The sequence below is a fragment of the Macaca mulatta genome, chromosome 14, assembly GCF_049350105.2.
Source record: "Macaca mulatta isolate MMU2019108-1 chromosome 14, T2T-MMU8v2.0, whole genome shotgun sequence".
Taxonomy (NCBI): domain Eukaryota; kingdom Metazoa; phylum Chordata; class Mammalia; order Primates; family Cercopithecidae; genus Macaca; species Macaca mulatta.
This window is the reverse complement of record NC_133419.1, coordinates 78299680-78321320: the sequence shown is the minus strand read 5'-3', so window position 1 is coordinate 78321320 and position 21641 is coordinate 78299680. Positions and strand designations below refer to the sequence as shown.

Here is a 21641-nt window from a genome sequence, read left to right as displayed (position 1 = left end):
TTTTAATGAACATACTGAACTTACATTTATCAGCATAAAAAGTTAAACAGAATTTATGGTCACCTCTCTAAGATTAAGATGATCTAAGAGATCTAAGAGATCAAGATGATCTAAGATCAAGATGAAGATTTTAGTATGCTTTTGTTTGTCTCTTACTGCTTAAATAATTTGGGCCAGTTAGCTGGGCGTGGTGGCTCACGCCTGTAATCCCAGCACTTTGGGAGGCTGAGGCAGGTGGATCACGAGGTCAGGAGTTCAAGACCAGCCTGGCCAAGATGGTGAAACCCCATCTCTACTAAAAATACACAAAATTAGCCAGGCGTGGTGGTGGGCGCCTGTAATCCCAGCTACTCGGGAGGCTGAGGCAGAAAATTGCTTGAACCCAGGAGGCGGAGGTTGCAGTGAGCCAAGATCATGGCACTGCACTCCAGCCTGGGCGATAGAGACGCCATCTCAAAAAATAATAATAATAATTTAGGCCAGTTAAGGTCTAAATAATAGTAACAATTTGGGCTAGATGCACTGGCTCATGCCTGTAATCCCAGACTTTAGGAGGCCAAAGCAGGAGGATTGCTTGAGCCCAGCCAGGAGTTTGACCCCAGCTTAAGCAACATAGTGAGACCCTGTCTCTAAAAAATGAAAATGAAAAATTAGCTGGACATGGGTAGTGTGCATCCTGTGGTCCTATTTACTTGGGAGGCTGAGTTGGGAGGATCCCTTGAGCCCAGGAGTTCCAGGCTGCAATGAGCCATGATCATGCCATTATACTCCAACTTGGGCAACAGAACAAGACCCTATCTCTTAAAAATAATAAAAATATGGCCGGGTGTGGTGGCTCACGCCTATAATCCCAGCACTTTTGGAGGCTGAGGTGGGCGGATCATGAGGTCAGGAGATTGAGACCATCCTGGCTAACATGGTGAAACCCCGTCTCTACTAAAATACAAAAAAAATTAGCTGGGTGTGGTGGTGGGCACCTGTAATCCCAGCTACTCGGGAGGCTAAGGCAGGAGAATGGCTTGAAACCAGGAGGTGGAGCTTGCAGTGAGCTGAGATCGCGCCACTGCACTCCAGCCTGGGCAACAGAGCGAGACTCCGTCTCAAAATAATAATAATAATAAAATAATAAAAAAATAATAACTTGGAAGTTTGTTTCAGCTGATTATGTTTTTATAATGTAGCTTGTATTAATTTTTATGTTTATAAATATAATCTTTTAAAGTTGTAAGTACATAATCTTTCTATATCCTTGTTTATTGTTATTTTTAATTTTTTTATAAAGTATTTTTTATTTTTAAAAATAATAGAAACATGGTTTCACTGTGTTGCCCAGGCCAGTCTTGAACTCCTGAACTCAAAGGATCCTCCCACCTCGGCCTCCCAAAGTGCTAGGATTACAGACGTGAGCCACCACTTATAATCTTTATAAGTTTAGCTCCAGCTTTGCCACCACTGTTCTCCGTCGCTTTTTAAATTCCTTTGCTCTCATACATAAATGGAATTCTTTTCCAATATTTCCATATTGCTATGGTGCCTTTATTTATTTATTTTATTGGGCAACCCCTGCCAAACCAGAATAGGTTCATAGAGACTCTCTGCCTCTGCTATGTTCGTTCCCTTTTAGTATTTAATGTTACAGTTGGATGTCTTATGTCAGTCTGGTTCTCTTCCCTACAGCTTATTTTTCATGCTGACACCTTTAAAATTTTCTTTCTTTAATTTCACCAGGATATGTCTAGGTATGTGTTTTCTTTCAATATTCTTGCTGATCTTCAGTGGGAGTTTGAAGTATCAGCTGTTTTTAGCTCAGGGATTTTCTTTTTCCTCCATTATTTCTTTACTTCTTGTATACACTTTAGTCTGTCACACTGAACGTTGGATTTTCTGGATCTGTTTTTCCTATACCTTTCCTTTTGTAATTTCAATTTCTTTGTTTTTCTATTCTATATTCTGAGTAAATTCTTTTTTTTTTTTTTTTTTTTTTGAGACAAGAGTTTTGCTCTTGATGCCCTGGCTGGAGTGTAATGGCACAATCTCAGCTCCCTGCAACCTCCACCTCCCAGGTTCAAGCGATTCTCCTGCCTCAGCCTCCCAAGTAGCTGGGATTACAGGCATGCGCCACCATACCCGGCTAATTTTGTATTTTTAGTAGAGACGGGGTTTTTCCATGTTTGGTCAGTCTGGTCTTGAACTTCTGACCTCGGGTGATCCGCCCACCTCAGCCTCCCAAAGTGTTGGAATTACAGGCGTGAGCTACCGCACCTGGCCAGTAAATTCTTTTATATGCTCTTTTTAGTTTATCATTTCAGTTTACATTGTTGTCGATTCCACTGTTCTGAACTGTTGACTTTGATTTCATTATTATGTGTTTTATTTCCAAGCATGCTTCTCTACTATTTTTTTCCTTTTTTTTTTTTTCTGCTGTATAGCTTCTCATCTTCTCATCTGCTGTTTCTGTAGCAGTTTCTCTTGCTTTGTCAGTGTAATATCCTTTTAAATCCCTGTTAACTCTCACCGAGGTTGTTGATTAGAATTTTTAAAAAAGTTTTCTGTGCTTTCTTGCCTTAACTGTTTTTGAGAACTGCTCGGTCTCATTTACAGCTCCTGATTGTCGTTTACAACACCTAGTCATTTTCCATTGTCTTTGCATACTTACAATGAAAGTCTAGACTAGTTTAAATTGGTAATTTGTATTCTTCTTTAATGATTGTTAGCCCCGAGTGAGCCTTACTTTCATAGCTTTCCTTCCCTCACACCAAAGGAAAAGTAGGAGTTCTTAGTATTAGAGGCTTACTTCATATATATGGCATGTTGAAGAGGATGCCTGGTGTTTTTTGACGTTTGGGGAGAGTTCCCAAATCTTTTTGTATTTTACTGCCTGGAGTCTCTCCAAGATGATTCTCTATATAATCAGGGAAATAAATAAGGAAATGTCACTGCTTGGCCAAATTGCTTTCCTTTGTGCCCCTGCTTGGCTGGAATTCTCCCTTCTAGCCCTCTTACTCCTTGTGGTCTTTGGTGGGTGACCTCACTATGAAATTTCACTTCCATTTCTGGTAGAAGATTAGTTTAAAAACTTTCAAGTGCTACTTTTTTTTTTTTTTTTTCAGGAAAATAATTAGAATGAATGTTGCTTCCAGAGTAGGTTTCCATTTGCCATCTACCCTCGCCCCCATTTTTTGTTCATTCAGCAAATACTTATTGAATGCTGCCTGTGCTAGGAAATGTATGATGAAGGATACAAAGTCTACTCATGGAGACTATTTTATTTTATTTTAATTTTTTTTTTTTTTGAGATGGAGTCTCACTCTGTCGCCCAGGCTGGAGTGCAGTGGCCGGATCTCAGCTCACTGCAAGCTCTGCTTCCCGGGTTTACGCCATTCTCCTGCCTCAGCCTCCTGAGTAGCTGAGACTACAGGCGCCCGCCACCTCGCCCGGCTAGTTTTTATTTTTTAGTAGAGACGGAGTTTCACCGGGTTAGCCAGGATGGTCTCGATCTCCTGACCTCCTGATCCGCCCGTCTCGGCCTCCCAAAGTGCTGGGATTACAGGCTTGAGCCACCGCGCCCAGCCAAGGAGACTATATTTTAATAAAAAGACTAAACCTTGACATGATTCTCTTACATATTTTTATATAAGGAAAGAGTACTTGTTTTATCTCAGTGGGAACTTTATTCCTCCAATGAATAAAATATTAAAGAAAACAAGTGGGAAGTTTCATGCAGAAATTACATACAAGAAATAGGAAGAAAACATACAAAGGTCAAAACTTAGTAAGTCATATGGACCTAGCATGTTGCCTGGATTATTTAGGTATGCAGTAACTTTTTCCTGAAATGAAATGTTCTCAAGTACTGTGAGGCCAAATAAATCAAGGTAGAGAGGAAGGAACACCATCTGTGTCCGTGGGCAAAGTAGTAACAAAACCTTTTCCCCTCTTGCGTAAGAATTTACTCAACTTTTTAGGTATGTTTCTTGGAGCCTTTACGGTGTCAACTACATTAGTAGGCTATACCGCTATGGAAACAATGATCTCTGAGTAAACTGCATGTAGACCAGAAGGAAATATAAATAAAGTAGTTTCAAGATGCAGATACAATGGCTGTAGGCTTCATTGAGTGCAATGATTCTTGAAACTGGATAGATCTTTTAGCAGTCCACACAGCTATCTGGGAGCTTTCATCCCAATGCTGACAGCTCATGTGCAAGGAGATGAGCTCTAAATCAGGTAGGTATAGAGACCATACTAGCTGAGATGCTAATGAAGCCAGGACTCCCGCAGAAGGGGAACTTGACACTGTACTGCCCACATGCTATGCTTCTCTCCTGTATTCGTAGTGAGTCTAGTGCCAAGTGTAGCCTGTGATAGTCTTTGATTTTTAATATTCTTTGAGCTTAATGGGCACTGCAGTGGTTTAATCAGGTCTTGGGATCCTGACAGGTGTTTCCACCAGGTCCATTAGGAGTCTTCTGTTACTTTTAGAGATCATTTTTACAGTGTAATATGCTAATTTTCCTTTAATTTAGGCTCAGGTTTCTGGGACTTTTGGTCTTCCTCAGTTTGCAGATTTCACAAGCAAATCCTTTTACATTTCTTTTCTACAGACTTGATCCCTTATTTGGGATGTGCGAAAAATTTTTACAAGAAGTGGACTTTTTTCAGAGGTAAGTATTTTATAACTCTTCTGGCTTATTAAATGTTGGTTACACGGAGAATAGCACTTGCAGGCAATAGGAACAATCACAAATCACATTCCTTGGTATAGCTAGTGCAGCCAAGCTATCATCTGTGGCCATGTCGTTAACCTTAAATTAGGAAAAAAACCCTAATTTGGTTTTTTCTCCTTAATGTTGTAGAAACTTCTTTGAAGTTAGAGCTTCAAAACTAAACCTACCAGGAATCACTTGCATTTAGCACTCAGCTAGGCCATAAAAATATGAAGAAAACGTGTAAATACGTTTGTTGAAAAAAATCATTAGTCATCTGTTTTTTTCACCACTGTTCGTTCACACCATTCTTATTTACTTATTTATTTAAGACAGAGTCTTGCTCTGTCGCCCAGGCTGGAGTGCAGTGACGCAATCTTGGCTCACTGCAGCCTACGCCTCCTGGGTTCAAGTGATTCTTCTGCCTCAGCCTCCCAAGTAATTGGGACTACAGGCACCTGCCACCACACCCGGCTAATTTTTATAATTTTAGCAGAGATGGGGTTTCATCATGTTGGCCAGGCTGGTCTCTAACTCCTGACCTCAAGTGATCTGCCTGCCTTGGCCTCCCAAAGTGCTGGGATTATAGGTGTGAGCCACCACCGCATCTGACCTCATTATTATTTTTTGAGACAGGGTCTCACTCTGTCACCCAGGCTGGCACAGCTCACTGTACCCTTGGACTCCTGGGCTAAAGCTATCATCCCACCTCAGATTTCTGAGTAGCTAGGACTACAGGCATGTGCCACCATGCCCAGATAATTTTTAATGTATTTTTTTAGAGATGGGGTCTTGCTGTGTTGCTCAGGCTGGTCTCAAACTCCTAGCTTCAAGAGATCCTCCTGCCTCTGCCTCCCAAAGTATTGGGATTACAGGTGTAAACCACTGCACCAGGCCCACACTATTCTTACACTTGCATATTTCTCTATAATCTACAAACAATTGTTTTGTAATTCTGTAGGTAAATTTTATTTTGTAGAATACATGTATTTTTTCAGAATTTTATATGGAATGAATCCATTAAAGCACATGCAGTAGTTGAATAGAAAGCTTGATGAAGAAATAGGAGTCGAGGGAATGACCAGACTTTTGGTATGCTGGCAGAATAATACTGGGAGAAGACATAGGATCTTAAAGCACTGATGAAGTCTGTTTCATTTCTTCCACTCATCGTCTCTGCCCTCATGAAGTTTACCAAACCTGAGGTTTTTATGACTCTGTACTTGTCATTTGGATGATGACAGCTTCTTATAGGGCTGAGTTGCAACACTACCTTCACCAGCAGGTAATGCTCTCTAGCAAATTGTACCATCTAGCTTGGCTTTTTAAGATCCTAGTTTGGAGGCTGAGTGTGGTGGCTCACACCTGTAATCCCAGCACTTTGGGAGGCCAAGGTGGGTGGATCATGAGGTCAGGAGTTCGAGACCAGCCTGGCCAATATAGTGAAACCCCGTCTCTACTAAAAAATACAAAAAATTAGCAGGGCATGGTGGTGGGCACCTGTAATCCCAGCTACTCGGGAGGCTGAGGCAGAAGAATTGCTTGAACCTGGGAGGTGGAGGTTCCAGTGAGCCGAGATCATGCCATTGCACACCAGCCCGGGCAACAGTGCGAGACTCCGTCTCAAAAAGAAAAAAAAAAAATTCTAGTTTTGAATCTGAAATAAGTTCATGCCTTACTTTTGGCTTTAGATTCTTTAAAGTAGAGAGTCTGTTTTTGCACCATTGGGATGAAAAGATTTTTTGGGAAGATGATAGCTCTGAATCCCCAAAGTTCTTCATCTGTTGTTCTTAATTCATCCTTTGAGTTCCTGCATAGATATCACCTCCTCAGTGAGATATTTTTTGACTGTCCCCTGGCACAAGGCACAAAATTGGATCAGTCCGAGCCAGCAGTGACGTACTTAACTTTTCTGAGCCTCAATGTGGCATCATCCCCTCTGAGTCTCAGTGTTTCTGCCACTTGAATGCGAGCTCCATTGAAGCAATCATTTTGTTCTCTTTTGTTCACTGTGTTTCCAGAACCTGAAATAGTGCTTGGCGCTTCGTAGGTCTTAAAAATGTATTTGTTAAAATAATTAATGAATCTATAATATGAAAATAAAAATTCTAATGATGCATAGGATTGCTGGGACTTAAATAAGATCATGTAAAACACTTAAGAGTATTCCTGGCACATAATGGTTATCAGTAAACAGAGGCCTTTCTGATGATCATGAGTGAGGCATGTTTGTATAGGTACCAGTCTATCTTGGTCATAAACTGCAAGGTCCTCTCACTTCATCATTCTTCCTGCTTCAGGGTTTGGTAGGTGTCTGGGGCCCAACCTGTGGTGAATGAGTACACAGTTGAATGAGTCAGTTGCTTCTGTTTGTTCCTCTAGGTATTTCATCGCTGATTTGCCCCACTTGCAGGACAGCTTTGTGGACAAACTCCTTGACCTTATGCCCCGACTCATGACATCTAAACCTGCAGAAGTGGTCAAAATTCTACAGACCATGCTGCGACAGAGTGCCTTCCTGCATCTCCCACTTCCAGAGCAGGTCAGGGTCTATTTGGCCCTTATAGGCCAAATCTGTCCAGACGGACAAAAATCTTTACCTTGGTGATCTTCTTTGACCAATGGAACAGCTGGGCTAGGCTCTTCCTCTGAGTGGCTCCCACGTGCCCACTCATTAGATAAGGAGACAGAAAAAAGATTGTGTTTTCTTATCCAGGAATGACCTGGCTTTAGAATCACAGTATTTTCTTCTTGCTTACAGATCCACAAAGCCTCAGCCACCATCATCGAGCCAGCGGGCGAGTCAGACAACCCTTTGCGGTTTACCTCCGGGTTGGTGGTGGCTCTGGATGTTGATGCAACCCTGGAGCATGTGCAGGATCCTCAGAACACTGTTAAGGTCCAGGTCTGTCGAGTGTGGGTCCTCATGGAGCTTCTAGACTGACCTTGTGTTGAAGTATTTAATGTTAGTACCCCTGTAGTCTCTACCTGAGGGACAGAAACTGGAACAGGAGAAGAAATGAGCCTCCATGGGAAAGAACCTAGGCTTGAATCTCAACCACTGCTGAGTGTGGTTTGGAGCAAGTTACTTTAAACTCTGAGTCTGAGATTCTACAACTAACAAACAGGAGGAGTTGACATAAAGAGATAATGTATTTAAAGCCCCCAGGACCCAGTAAGGGTTCACTGAATGATAAGACCTTTTCTAATCTTGTAATGTGACGTTAAGATTTGGTCTTTTGTTACAGAAAACTGTAATAAACAAGTTCCTTTCAGGCTGTGAGTCAGTGAGCTGGCAGGTAAAATTTATGGATGGGAAAAGGCGATGACTAGGAAATATTCTTTCCCAAGTTACATAGATGTAATAGATACACGTGAGAAATGTAGTAGAGACACTAATCAATTCAGACAGTGCAGTTAAGCCTCACAATGAAGTGGTAGTACTTCATTCATCCATCTGTCCGCTCATTCATCCTTCCTTCCATCCATCTGTGCAATTGTGTTTACTCTATTGCAAGTGCTAAGTGCTGTGGTTGCCAAGGTAAATATGTCACAGTTCTTGCTTTCGGGGTGTGCAGTTTCAGTGAGAGATATACAGATGGGCAGGCAATTAGAAAACAGGGTTTGGTGAGCAGACATGCACAGGATGGGTCATCTCCTAGACTGCCTCCTAAAAAACCCCTTTCAAAGCACCTCTACCACATGCAGGGCTAAACCTTTTAGAGTACTCAATTTGGAGTGTGGTGGAAGCTCAGGAAAGGAAAGGAGAAGGGCACAAGGGATATGGGAGAAGGGCTGAAGGGATATGAGTCAAAGCAGGGATGCAAGCACTGGCAGGAAGTACAATAAGGGGACAGAAAAATAGGCTGAAACAGGCAGAGAAGGCTTCCTGGAGGAGGTAAGGATGAATCAGACCTTGAAGATGATGCTTTTTTGGCTATGGTGACAGTAGAGGAACGGGCCTTCTGGCTTCCAAGCAGGAATTATTATAAATTATGAGACCTGCAGAGAACTAGTTCTGAGCTAGCTGTGAAGTTGTATTGCATATTGCAGTGTCTTTTTGTTTTTGTTTTTTTTGGTGTGTGTGTTTTTTTCCCCACATTAATGGTTGTCCGGTTGTCCACCTTCACTGCACTGTAGGATTACTCAGAAAGCATTAAGAAGAACAGATGAGGCCAGGCGCGGTGGCTCAAGCCTGTAATCCCAGCACTTTGGGAGGCCGAGACGGGTGGATCACGAGGTCAGGAGATCGAGACCATGCTGGCTAACAGGGTGAAACCCCGTCTCTACTAAAAAATACAAAAAATTAGCCGGGCGAGGTGGCGGTCACCTGTAGTCCCAGCTACTCGGGAGGCTGAGGCAGGAGAATGGCGTAAACCCGGGAGGCGGAGCTTGCAGTGAGCTGAGATCCGGCCACTGCACTCCAGCCTGGGCGGCAGAGCCAGACTCCATCTCAAAAAAAAAAAAAAAAAAAAAAAAAGAAGAAGAACAGATGAATAGGTGTCAGCCTACATTAACTAAATCAAAATCCTGAGAATAGGGCCCATGGACACTAGTGTTTAAGAGTTCATGGATGATTCTAATATGTAGTCCGTGATACCAGCAGAACTACTGTTTTACATTGTCCCTGAAAATAACTTCACTGATCAACTGAGCATGAAGGAGATTGTAGGCAGGTTATTTAAGGGTCATCTCCTAGACTGTCTCCTAAAAAAACCCCTTCAAAGCACATCTACCACATGCAAGGCTAAACCTTTTAGATACCTTATAGGTAGAGGGATGGGAAACTCACTGCCCCATCATGGGACAGTTCCAGTGGTTCGAAAGTGCCATCCAGTCCAGTCACCACACCCTGAATCATCCCTCTGTTCTGGGCACTACTTCAGGTGCTTGATAAAGATATAGCAATAAACATGCCTCAGAGATGACACTGAGATTACATTCCCCATTAAAATACTGTAGATCTGTTCGTTAAAGCAGACCCTGCAGAACTCCATTCATTAACACTTTTGTAAGCCTAATCTAGGTTACTGTATTCTACCTGATGATCATTCATACTGGCCATTTCCTTCCTCTGACCTATTTGGGCCATAGGTTTCTAAGCTCCACTTTTGGAGTAGACAAATGAAAGAAGGCTTCCAGCAACCATTTCACAGAGCAGTCAAGGCCTTTCATCAAGGACAGTTTTGCTGAGAATGCTGGGAATTTTTTTTTTTTTTTTGAGATAAGGTCTCTGTCTGTTGCCTGGGCTGGAGTGCAGTGGCATGGTCACCTCAAACTCCTGTGTCCAAGGGATCCTCCTGCCTCAGCCTCCTCAGTAGCTGGAACTAGAGATACACACCATCACACCTGGCTAATTTTAATTTTTTGTGTGTGGAGATTGGGGGGGTCTTACTTTTTTGCCCAGTCTGGTCTTAAACTCCTGTCTTCCAGCAATCCTTCCGCTTCTGCCCCCCAAAGTGCTGGGATTATAGGCATGAGCCACCATGCCCACTGAACACAAAAATTGTGGCCCCTGTTCATTTGTTTTTCCCAATATCATTGCTATTTCAGCCCTCCTCTGCCCTTCTTTTTCTTTCTTTTTCTCTCTTTTTTTTTTTTTTTGAGACAGAATCTCACTCTGTCACGCAGGCTGGAGTGCAGTGGCAGTGATCTCAGCTCACTGCAACCTCCGCCTCCCAGGTCCAAGTGATTCCCCTGCTTCAGCATCCCAAGTAGCTGGGACTATAGGCACATGCTACCACATCCAGCTAATTTTTGTATTTTTAATTAGAGAAGGGGTTTCATCATGTTGGCCAGACTGGTCTTGAACTCCTGGCCTCAAGTAATCCACCTGGCTCAGCCTCCCAAAGTGCTGGGATTACAGGCGTGAGCCACTGTGCCCGGCCCTCCCCTTCATTTTCTTTAAAAAAAAAAAAAAAAAAAAAAAAGAAGCCCAAGCACTTGTCTTTAAAGATAATAAGGATCAGGAAACTGAGACACCTGCATCTTTCTTCTATAGTAGGTTTGGGAGCTTGGAACCTAGAACTAGAGTGGGGAGTAGCAGCTTTAAGAAATAAGGGTAGGCCAGGCATGGTGGCTCACACCTGTAATCCCAGCACTTTGGGAGGCTGAAGTAGGAGGATCACCTGAGGTCAGGAGTTCGAGACCAACCTGGCCAACATGGTGAAAACCCATCTCTACTAAAGATACAAAATTAGCCAGGCATGATGGCGGGTGCCTGTAATCCCAGCTACTTGAGAGGCTGAGGCAGGAGAATCACTTGAACCCGGAGGCAGAGGTTGCAGTGAGCTGAGATCGCGCCACTGCACTTCAGCTTGGGTGACAGAGTGAGACTGTCTCAAGAAAAGAAAAAAGAAAAAGAAATAAGGGTAGGCCCGGCACAGTTGCTCACGCCAGTAATTCTAACACTTTGGGAGTCTGAGGCAGGAGGATCACTTGAGGTCAGGAGTTGGAGACCAGCCTGGGCAACATAGCAAACTTTTTTCTCTACAAAAAAGTTTAAAAAGAAAATTACCTGGTGTTGTGGCGTGTGCCTGCAATCCCCACTCCTCAGGAGGCTGAGGCAGGAAGATCACTTGCACCCAGGAGTTTGAGGCTTCCATGAGTTATGATCGTGCCATCGCACTCCAGCCTGGGTGACAGGGTAAGACCCTGTCTTTTAAAAAAAAAAAAAAGAAAGAAAGAAAAGTGTAGAATCAGGGGGAGGCCCCATCACCTGAGGAGAGATGAAGGATTATATGGCAAGTGGGTGAGACATGTCTTCCACAGTTTCAACATTGACCACAGTTTCAACATTGGAAGACCTGTGTGGTTCCCTAGTCTGCCTTCATAAGCATATTTACATAGAGCAAGTCCTGGTCCTAGGATAAGCTTCATTTGTTCCTGTAGTTCCTTTGTACGCTGCAGTGTAGTAGGCTGTCTACACAGGGAGCTGGGAGGTCCCCCAGGATGCTGAGGAAAGAACTCTGTCGCAGTTCGTGAGACTTAAAGAATTGGCCAATGATTTGAGTGGGCCCTTCATTGAGCCGTGTCTTTGTAGAAAGAGAGATAAATGACTTCCTAGCTGCTTGAAATTTAGTGGAGAGAATGCAGTTATAAAATAACTCCAAATACTGGTGGTTGGTGATGGATCCTGGGCCATGGTGTGATTCAGAGCCAGGGAGGGAGTGCTCTTCTGGTGAAGGTGCCTGAGAACACTTTTCATAATCAGAATTAATGTTCTTACCTGTCCTTGCACTTAATAGCGACACTCTGTTCATATTACTTATTCACCATGAATTCAGGAAATGTTTACTGGACACTGCTTCATGCTGGATCAGAGGAATAGAGATGTCTACAGTGTTGACCTCCCCTCAAGGCCCCGTCTTAGGAAAGTTGGTGTCATCTTTCTTCTTGTGCTTTGAGGTTCACAACAGATGTCATCATCCATTTTGTTAAATGCTCCTCTCGCTTCTGCCTCTTTTTCTCATTTCTGTCACCCTTTAGGTCTTATATCCAGATGGCCAGGCTCAGATGATTCACCCCAAGCCTGCAGACTTCCGGAATCCTGGCCCAGGGCGGCACCGGCTTATCACTCAGGTTTACCTCTCCCACACTGCTTGGACAGGTAAGGAGTCAGGGCCAGGGTGGGCAGGAAAATATACTGCTGGAGATCACACCTACCCTTAAGCGTTTGGTTTTTAAAATTTGAAAAAAAAAATGTGGATGAATCAGGCCTTCTAAGAATTGAACTTGATTCATTAATGAGTTTATAAGCCAAACTGGGTATATTTGGGCTAATTTGCTACAGTGCTTTGATTGCATGAGAGAGATGATTCTGTTAGAAGATAGACAGGCGATTATGATAGAATGGAGTTTCATGGAAAGGGCCCTGGTCTGGACACCAGGAGACTATATTCTTATCCTAACTCTGCCACCGACTTGCTTGGTCACCTTGGACAAGTCTCTCCCTTTCTGAGTCTTTTTCCTCATCTTCCAAATGACAATAATAATTCTCAATCTACAAATTAGTTGTGAGGATTTTTAAAAATTTTTTTCATTCTCCAACTTCTATGTCTGAATTTTGGGGATTTTTAATCCATAAGAATAAAATGGGAGAATACAAGTACAAAGGAGATTACATTTCAAGCCAGTAAGGCTGCTTTAAAAAACTTAAGACCTCAGTCTGCAGAACCTAGAATAGGGGGCAGAATTGACCTCAGTGGTGTTTCCCAAATAATTGGAGATGATTCAGGAGCACTATCACTGGAGGTGTTTAATGCCACTAAATTTGGTTTATTTTAGAGATAGGGAATGCCTTTGGAATTTTCTTTCACTCTGTGTTTTTAAATACATAATTATAAGGCTATTATTATTATTATTTTGAGACAGAGTCTTGCTCTTGCCCAGGCTGGAGTAGTGTGATCTCGGCTCACTGTAACCTCTGCCTCCTGGGTTCAGGCGATTCTCCTGTCTCAGCCTCCCGAGTAGCTGGGATTACAGGTGTGCATCACTACACCTGGCTAATTTTTTTGTATTTTAGTAGAGACAAGGTTTCGTCATGTTGGCCAAGCTAGTCTCGAACTCCTGACCTCAGGTGATCCACCCGCCTTGGCCTCCCAAAGTAGTGGGATTACAGGCGTGAGCCACTGCGCCGGGCCTTTATTAATGGTTTCCCTCTGTCAGGGTGTTAGATGGGTAGTGATGACTTTATAAAGCTGTTGGATGTCAGGGCAGTCCCTTTGAGGTTCTGGTGGCGGTAGGCCTGGTGTAGTTGAGGGAGCATCCAGTGGTTCTGCTGCCCGGGATGTGCTTCCCTGAGCATTCCTCATTCCATAATCTGGCTGCCTGGAATGTTTTTGCACTATTTGCCAAACCACTGGCCCCACAGGAAAGTAGATTCCTTATTCTAATACCTTCTGATGAAGGGATCCTGGATATGGGGAAGGAAATGCTGTGGGAGCATTTTGGGAGGGACAAGGCTCAGGAAAGCATATTACAGTATGCCATAGCTCAAAAGATCGTGGAAGGTCTTGAGAGGGTAGTTACTTGTCCCTGGTCACACAGCAAGTCATTGCCAAGGCCAGAGTTAGAACTCAGCTGATCCGCCCCCAAGCTCAAGGTTCTTTCTCCTAGGCCCCATTTGCTCTTAAGGTATCCTAGTTCATTGCAGACTTCCTTGTTTGTTAATGCCAGGTGATCCTGAGCCTGAATAATTTTAACTTATATAAGATCACAGCCAGGCATGGTGGCTTGTACCTATAATCTTTGGGAGGCTGAGGTGGGAGGATTGCTTGAGCCCAAGAGTTTGAGACCAGCATGGGCAATATAAGGCAACCCTATCTCTACAATATATATAAAAAAGTTAACTGGGCATGGTGGCATGTGCCTGTAGTCCTAGCTACTCAGGAGGCTGAGGTAGGAGGATTGCTTGAGTCTGGGGGCGTCAAGGCTGCAGGGAGCCCTGATCGTGCCACTACAATCTAGCCTGGCTAACAGCAAGACCCTGACTAAAAAAAAAAAAAAAAAAAACCATCAGAAACAAGAAAACAAGATCACCTCCTCTAAGTGGTTGCTACCCAGTCACTATTACAAATTCCTGTTTTAATTCTTTATATATTATAGCGTGTACTGGTGTCAGATGTGTTTTCACATTTAATTATTTACTGACTTTCCCATTAGGATGTAGGCTCCTGTAGAGCAGGGAACTTGCTTGTCTTTGCCTCTGTATCTCCAGTGTTTTAGTAGCATATGTCTCTAGTGCCTGACGTAGTAGGCACTCAACAAATAATGAAAATTGAATACAAGGTTTTAAATGTGCAATAAAAATTCATTTAATCTTTAGACCAACTCTGCAGTGGGAATTGGTATTCTCTGGTTCATTTTACAGATACATAAATGGAGGCCTACATAGCTGATCAATGATAGTGCTAAAGCTGGCAGTCACCCTTCCCAGCCCTCACTGTGCTATGTCCCTTCCGGTTTGGGGCACTGAATTGAAATATGTCTCATTGTAAATGAGCTTGCACTTTCTCCTAATCTAGGTGGTGGGGCCTGGAGTTTTTAGGGAGCTCCTTCAATCCCTCAGTAGCTCCCCACCAGGGAGGGGCCTCTCCTCTGGGAGGCAGGATGCTGCCATGTAGGAGACTGAGTCACAGACCATGTTTCAAATTCTGCCTCCTTTGCTGTGTGATCCTGAGAAAGTTATTTTACCTCCCCGTCTCATTAAGATGAGAATAAGAATATAAACCTCCTAGGAGATATATTCTTCCAGTCATGACACATAAGTTGCCTGAGTTGTCCTAGATGATCTTGTCTCTTTCTCCCTAGTTCCCCTCCCTCTTGTTTTCTTTCTTCTCTGCTTTACTCCTATGGCATTGCCTTGAATTGCCATTCTTATCAAATGTTGGTAAGGGAATGCAAAGTGACCCTGTAGGGCTGAGTCCTACATCAACTCCCTCTGATCTTAGCAGGATTTATTTGTTTTTTTTTGTTGTTATTGTTGTTTGTTTTTGAGACAGGGTCTCCCTCTGTCGCCCAGGCTGGAGTGCAGTGGTGTGATCATCTCGGGCTCAAGTGGTCCTCCCACCTCAGTCCCCCTAGTAACTGAGACTATACGCCCGGCTAACTTATTTTTATTTTTTTGTAGAGACGGGGTCTCACTATGTTGCCCAGGCTAGTCTCAAACTCCTGGGATTAACTGATTCTCCTGCCTTGGCCTCCCAAAGTGCTGGGATTATAGGCTTGAGCCTTATCCAGCTTGTACCAGGATTTGGCTTCTTGAAAGTGCTATGCCAACTGGGGCTTTGGTTGTGGTCTGCCACCTGGGATGGAATGGGAGGGTGTGGCAGGAAAGCAGATACAGGTACCTATCTTGATTCCATCCTGAGTGGGAGATTCATCTGGAGTCTGGTATCAGAGAACAGTGTTAGTTTCATGACAGTTACACTCGTGGCTGCTGCACGACCCTCATGTTGTCATGTGAGTGTGTGCTTACCACATGGCTGGTACTTGCTGATGCTGAGGCTGCACTTAGATCTCATGCTGAAATCTGAGGTGCACTGGATTGCTCTGGCCTTGGGCTGACTGCAAACCTTTCCCTTCCTGGAGGACAGCAATCCAGTCTCTACTCTGATCATAGAGAGAAGTTTGGATGTAACCAGGAAGAGGTCTGGGGAGGCATTGAGAAGTCCTGGAGTGTCTGCCCTTGTTAATTTAGATCCATCTAGCCTTCATTCATACCCTCTGAACTTCTTAGCCTTGGGATCATTTTCAGCACTTGCACTTTTTACTCTGGTTGTACCAAATTAAGGAGACATTCCAAGTTCAAGCCGTTTCTGGCCTTTGCACTTGCCCTTTCATTTTTCTGAAATTCTCTCCCTCTTCTTTATGGAAGCATGTGGTTAATAGAATGATTAACTGCTTCAGTTTACGAACTGGGCTCGAATTCTTACCCAGTTGTGCATTTGGGGAGTCTCTGAGAACCTATCTGGTTCTTGGAACTTCTGCCAAGATTTTGACAGTCTTTCTTTCATAATGTAGCAGGATAAGAACTCTTGGGGTTATATGCTTGGCACAGAATGGATATTCTATTCCAAAGCCTTCCTGCACTGCCTTCCTCAGTACTTCTTGCAGGCTTGGTTACAGCGTGTATTGTACTCCATTGCAACTATCTGTTTCCTCAACCAAACAGCCAGCAACTTGAGGGGAGTTCTTATTTATTCTTGCTAGGACCTGCCACATAGAGACACTAGATGATTATATTGTAAGATAATGTAATGAGAGAATGAAATGTTTTCAGACATTTTAGGTCCCTGAAACATGTTCCTGTTCATTGGCCAGAAATTTTTGGCCAACCATTTCCTATTCAAAGGCTTCCTCTCCACTAATAAAGTAGTCTGTGGTACAGGCAGCCCTGAGGCTTGAGATGGAACTGCGCAGGAAGAGCCCAGCTGGGTATGAGAATAAGCCACATGCACCTTCTGACCCTCTGTTCTGAGGCTGGAAGTCTTGAAATGCTGAGAGGTTCTCAGAAACTGCCCAAATCCACACCTGCGTACGAATTTTAGCCCAGTTCATAAAGCAGATCATGAAGCAATTAATCTTTCTGAAAGGGTTTTTAGCTTGCTCTCCAGTTGTCTCAGCAGCTTTGGCTCTGTGCCACAGTGAGCCCGAGGGGAAGGTGATGGAGTAGCATCACATCTGCAGGCTTATTGTCAGCCTACCAGGATTTCACCTGGGAAGTGTTTTGTTTGGTGAGGGTAAGGGGAGGGATGCGGACGGATGAAGAAATTTCTTCCTACTGCTTCCATTTTGATATTTCTTTAACTTCACATTTCATCCTCATTCCTAGCAGGTGCCTAGTTATAGACGATTTCTTTTATCTTTTTTTCAGAGGCATGCCAGGTGGAAGTGAGGCTGCTGCTGGCCTACAACTCCAGCGCTCGCATTCCAAAATGCCCCTGGATGGAGGGTGGTGAGGTGTCACCACAGGTGGAAACCAGCATCGAGGGCACCATTCCCTTCAGCAAGCCTGTAAAAGTTTATATAATGCCCAAACCTGCACGGCGCTGAGGCAAAAACAGTCTTTCCAACCATGGCCTAGAGGGTCCTTCTTAGGTGTCAGAATGAGCCAAGCCTGAAGCACTTCACCTGGAATTGATATGTAGGCTTAAGGAGTATGTGACCCTTACAGTCTCATCTGGTATCAAACACAGGATAAATTGTTTCTTCATTAAAAAATAAAAAACCTTCAAGTCTACTTCCCCTCCCTATCTCCACAATAAAGTTGAGAAAACACCAAGCTGTTCTAGTTCCTGATCTGTAAAGAAATGTGTGGCTATAGCTTCAGCTTTTATACTGCATGCTTACATGCTATTCCTCAGGTGTGAAACACAAAGGTCCAGCTACCTCCTGATAACTGGTTATTTGAGCTGTAGTCTTATTTCTTAAAGTGACGGTGTGTTTGTCAGGGCAACTCCAGGCCGCTTTAACAACTGTACTTTTTTACCATTGACAGTTGCTGAAGGACCTTAAACATGCGTTATCTTGCTAGGAAGTCTCTTCCCTAACACAGGCAGTAGCTGGGCCAAGGACTGAATAGCTGGAGAATGAATCATTTTCATCTTTGAGGAAAATTCTTTTTTTTTTTTTTTTTTGAGATGGAGTCTTGCTGTGTCGCTCAGGCTGGAGTGCAGTGGTGTGATCTTGGCTCATGGCAACCTCTGCCTCCCAGGTTCATGCCATTCTCCTGCCTCAGCCTCCTGAGTAGCCGGGACCACAGGCGCCTGCCATCACGCCTGGCTAATTTTTTGTATTTTTAGTAGAGACAGGGTTTCACCGTGTTAGCCAGGATGGTCTCGATCTCCTGACCTAGTGATCTGCCCACCTCGGTCTCCCAAAGTGCTGGGATTACAGGCGTGAGCCACTGTGCCTGGCTTTGAGGGAAATTCTTGATCTTGCCTGCCATTATTCTTAGGACCTCTATGGCTTTAAATAAATAATATAGAAGAGCTATATTTTAGAAAAGAAATCAGGATTATGGGAAATAGGGAACCAGTGCAAGAAATAAAGTCATTTACTGCAGCATCTCTCATGAGTTGATGCTGCATGTGAGTTAAAGTTTTAGGTGTGAGGCTGGGGGCTGTGGCTCATGTCTATAATCCCAGCACTTTGGGATTATGGGAGGCAGGAGGATTACTTGAGCCCAGGAGTTCAAGACCAGCCTGGGCAACACAGCAAGACCCCATCTCTGTTTTTTAAAAAAACAACCTTGCAGGTGTGATACAATAACAGTCAGTGCTCCAGAGAGGTTACCCTTTGGTACCGCCTGTGCTATGTACTTCACCTGTCATTTAATCTTCACAATAGCCAAATGAGGCTCAGAGACTTAAGTCACTGGTGGGACAACTATACAGTAAGTAATAAAGCCTGTATTCATTCAAACCTGAGAAGATCCCAAAGGTCTACGCTATATCACCTCAGGGGAAGTATATGGGAAAAAGCTCTTTCTGCCTCTGTTTCCTCATCTGTGAAACAGAGATAATTGGACCTCAATGGTGGTTGAATAGGACGGATTAAATAACGATTGGTAGAATCTGAACCTGCAGCCAGTCTTGATTGTATTTGCCACTTGGCAAGCTTATAAAAATAATAGCAAGATAATACAATTACTCAGAGGTGGAGCTGGAATTTAAATTCAAGCATGTTTTAACTTTTGGTTTAAGGTACTTTGGTGTACCTGGCAGTTTTGTAAGCTCTTTAATTAATTAACTCTCTAGGTACTATTGTCTTCATTTTATAAACAAGGCAGCTGAAGTGAGAGAAGTAAGTAACCTGTCCTAGGTCATACAATTAATCAATGACAGATCCGGCAGTCTATTTCTAGGCCGTCTATTTCCACGAGGTCATGAGTGCTAAAGAGGGACTAGGGGAAGAATGACTAACTCCAGGGAGCTGACTTTTCTAGTGTGCTTACCTGTTTTGCATCTCTCAAGGATGTGCCATGAAGCTGTAGCCAGGTGGAATTCTACCACAGCCCCAACATGAACATCTGATGGCATTTGCTGGGTTGGAGCCTAGACAAAAACATGAAGAACCATGGCTGCTGCCTGAGCCCATCGTGCTGTAATTATAGAAAGCCTAAGGGAAGAATATGCTGGATATTTTTCAGATAAGTACCCCTTTTATAAAAAATCCTCCAAGTTAGCCTTCATTTTCCATGTAAGGAAACAGAGGCTTTGAGATAGTGTCTGTCTAAGAGACAAAGCCAGGACTTGATCCTGTCTTCAAAATGTAAAATGTAGTACTTTTTCCATTAAAGGTAGACAAGCACTAAGGGATAGGTTTTGGCTTAGTATCAGAATACATTTTTAAAAGCTGTATAAGAATTGAACGGGCTGCACTAGGGGATATGGAATTCTCCAGGCTAGATGAGTTTGAGCAAAGGTTGAACAAGCTCCTGAAAAATGTGTTGCTAAGGAATTCTAGTATCATATCGGGGTTGGACTCAACTTTTTAAATTGCTTTTGCCCTGAATGTTCACTTTCTGGGGAATATGAGAATTTTAGGTTTTCTCTGGTTCTGTACTTTTCCACTGAAGTGAAAAAATAAAAAGACCTTTTTATAAAGGCTTGGAAGGGGGCATAAAGAGCATTCCAGTGTGGCACCTTCATTTGCAAATGAATACGCAGGCCCAGAGAGACTGAGTTAGTGGTGAAGCTAAGGCTAGAACTCAGGCCTCCTGTTTCTTCCCCAGATGACTTGCATCACAGGGGTCTGTTCTTAGTGAGTGGTCTAGCATGAACCCAGCAGTCAGAGCCAGAAACCTGTTTGTCACATTGGATTCCTTCCTCATCCCTCATACAGAAGTAGCCATCAAGTCCTTTAGATTCCTCTTCCTTCATGTTTCTTAGTCCTCTTCTTATACTGTTTCTATATTGATGGAGCCACCATCAGCCCTCCTAAAGTGATGAGCTCATCTGACCAGATTAGGCCCTTTCAGTGGATCACTACTCATCCCAGGAAAAAGTCAAAACTCCTATCTTGAAGGCTCTTCATGCCTCTGCTTCATCTCCAGCCTCATACTCCCTGTCCCAAACTGTCTCTGTACTACTCCAGCTGAACAGAATTACCTGTAGTGTTCTCTCACCTCTAGGCCTTTGGACCTGCTGAGCCTGGGAATGTGCTCCTCAGACTGTCTCCTATGGCTCCTTTCCTTCCATTCTTCATGACTGGGCCTTGTTCTAGGACATATCTGTGTCTCTTATGGGCTTGGAACATTTCCTCTATGTTCCCACAGCCTCCTATACGATATTCTTCACACATAGTATAGTATTTATTAATACTGCATTGCAGGTTCACAAATGCAAACCCCTTAAGAAAGGTAGGCAGGAAAAGTAAAGGAATAAAGTGGTCTAGAATATAACAGCAATTGAAGAATCAGAGAGCACATTCTTTGTTGGAGAAGGCAATCAGAGAAGCACATTCTCTATTCCATTCCACTCAAGTTATTTTCATTTATAAATGTGGGCCTAGTGGTGTCAGTTCTTCCCATTCTTCCAAAACAGCCAGAAATCTTCATTTTCATGAAAGTTAAAAAACCTTGGTAACTACAGTAAATGTTAAAATTACTGAGACAAACAAAACATGTCTCCAGGTAGATTTTTGCCAATTTGCAACTTCTACATCCTCACTGTATGTTTACATGTTTTATTTCTTCCAACTGATCTGTACCTGGACCGTAAGAATGTCTGTGCTGTATCCCCAGCACAACTCGTGGCACATACCCGGCAAGGAAAGAATGATTCCATGAATCCAGAGCAACGGTAGCGGTACCATGGCATGCTGCAAAAAAAGATTCAAGTTTCTGAAAGGATTTTATATTTGCTTTGAGATGATTGAACTCAGCATACACAATTATGGAGAAGAAAGGTACACACCTAGCCGTGGCCAACTTCTTGTCTTTTTTTTTTTTGAGACGGAGTCTTGCTCTGTTGCCCAGGCTGGAGTGCAGTCGCACGATCTCAGCTCACAGCAGGCTCTGCCTCCCTGGTTCCAGCGATTCTCCTGCCTCAGCCTCCCGAGTAGACTAGCTGGGATTACAGGCACGTGCCATCATGCCCAGCTAATTTTTGTATTTTTAGTAGAGATGGGATTTCACCATGTTGGCCAGGCTGGTCTCAAACTGCTGACCTCAGGTGATCCGCCCACCTCGGCCTCCCAAAGTGCTGGGATTACAGGCGTGAGCCACCACACCCAGCCAACTTCTTGTCTTAACCACTCAGGTTAGAAGAAATTACCTGTGGGCAGCTTGAGGGCTGTGCTAACTACAAACTAACTAAGATGCTTTAACGATTAAGACACAGTACTAAGTATAGTTATGTGAAGAAACAGCTTCTCTTCAAGCTCTACATATTTCCTTCATTGACCATGTGCACCAAGTTCAAAAGTAGG

The 21641-nt window shown here is 43.5% G+C and overlaps 1 protein-coding gene and 1 long non-coding RNA gene across 8 annotated transcripts in view; one reads left to right on the top strand and one right to left on the bottom strand.

The window, feature by feature from the left end:
* The window catches only part of INTS4 (integrator complex subunit 4), a 111085-nt gene extending 93595 nt beyond the window's left edge, over positions 1-17490 (top strand). For 6 of the 7 annotated variants that reach the window (XM_077963963.1, XM_077963962.1, XM_015115272.3 and 3 more), the window contains 5 exons: positions 4605-4664; positions 7089-7248; positions 7468-7611; positions 12195-12315; positions 17083-17490. In XM_077963963.1, the coding sequence (XP_077820089.1) occupies positions 4605-4664; positions 7089-7248; positions 7468-7611; positions 12195-12315; positions 17083-17261 (664 nt within the window). In that variant the 3' untranslated portion in view covers positions 17262-17490. Of the gene's footprint in view, positions 1-4604; positions 4665-7088; positions 7249-7467; positions 7961-8900; positions 9941-12194; positions 12316-17082 lie in introns of those variants that run through there. The other variant, XR_013404197.1, reaches the window with a different exon arrangement.
* On the bottom strand, positions 3511-6350 carry LOC144334405 (uncharacterized). Its single transcript, XR_013404205.1, has 2 exons — positions 6156-6350; positions 3511-5180 (listed from the first exon to the last, which is right to left on the bottom strand). It is a non-coding gene; the product is annotated as an uncharacterized LOC144334405 (long non-coding RNA).
* Positions 17491-21641: the final 4151 nt, after the last annotated feature.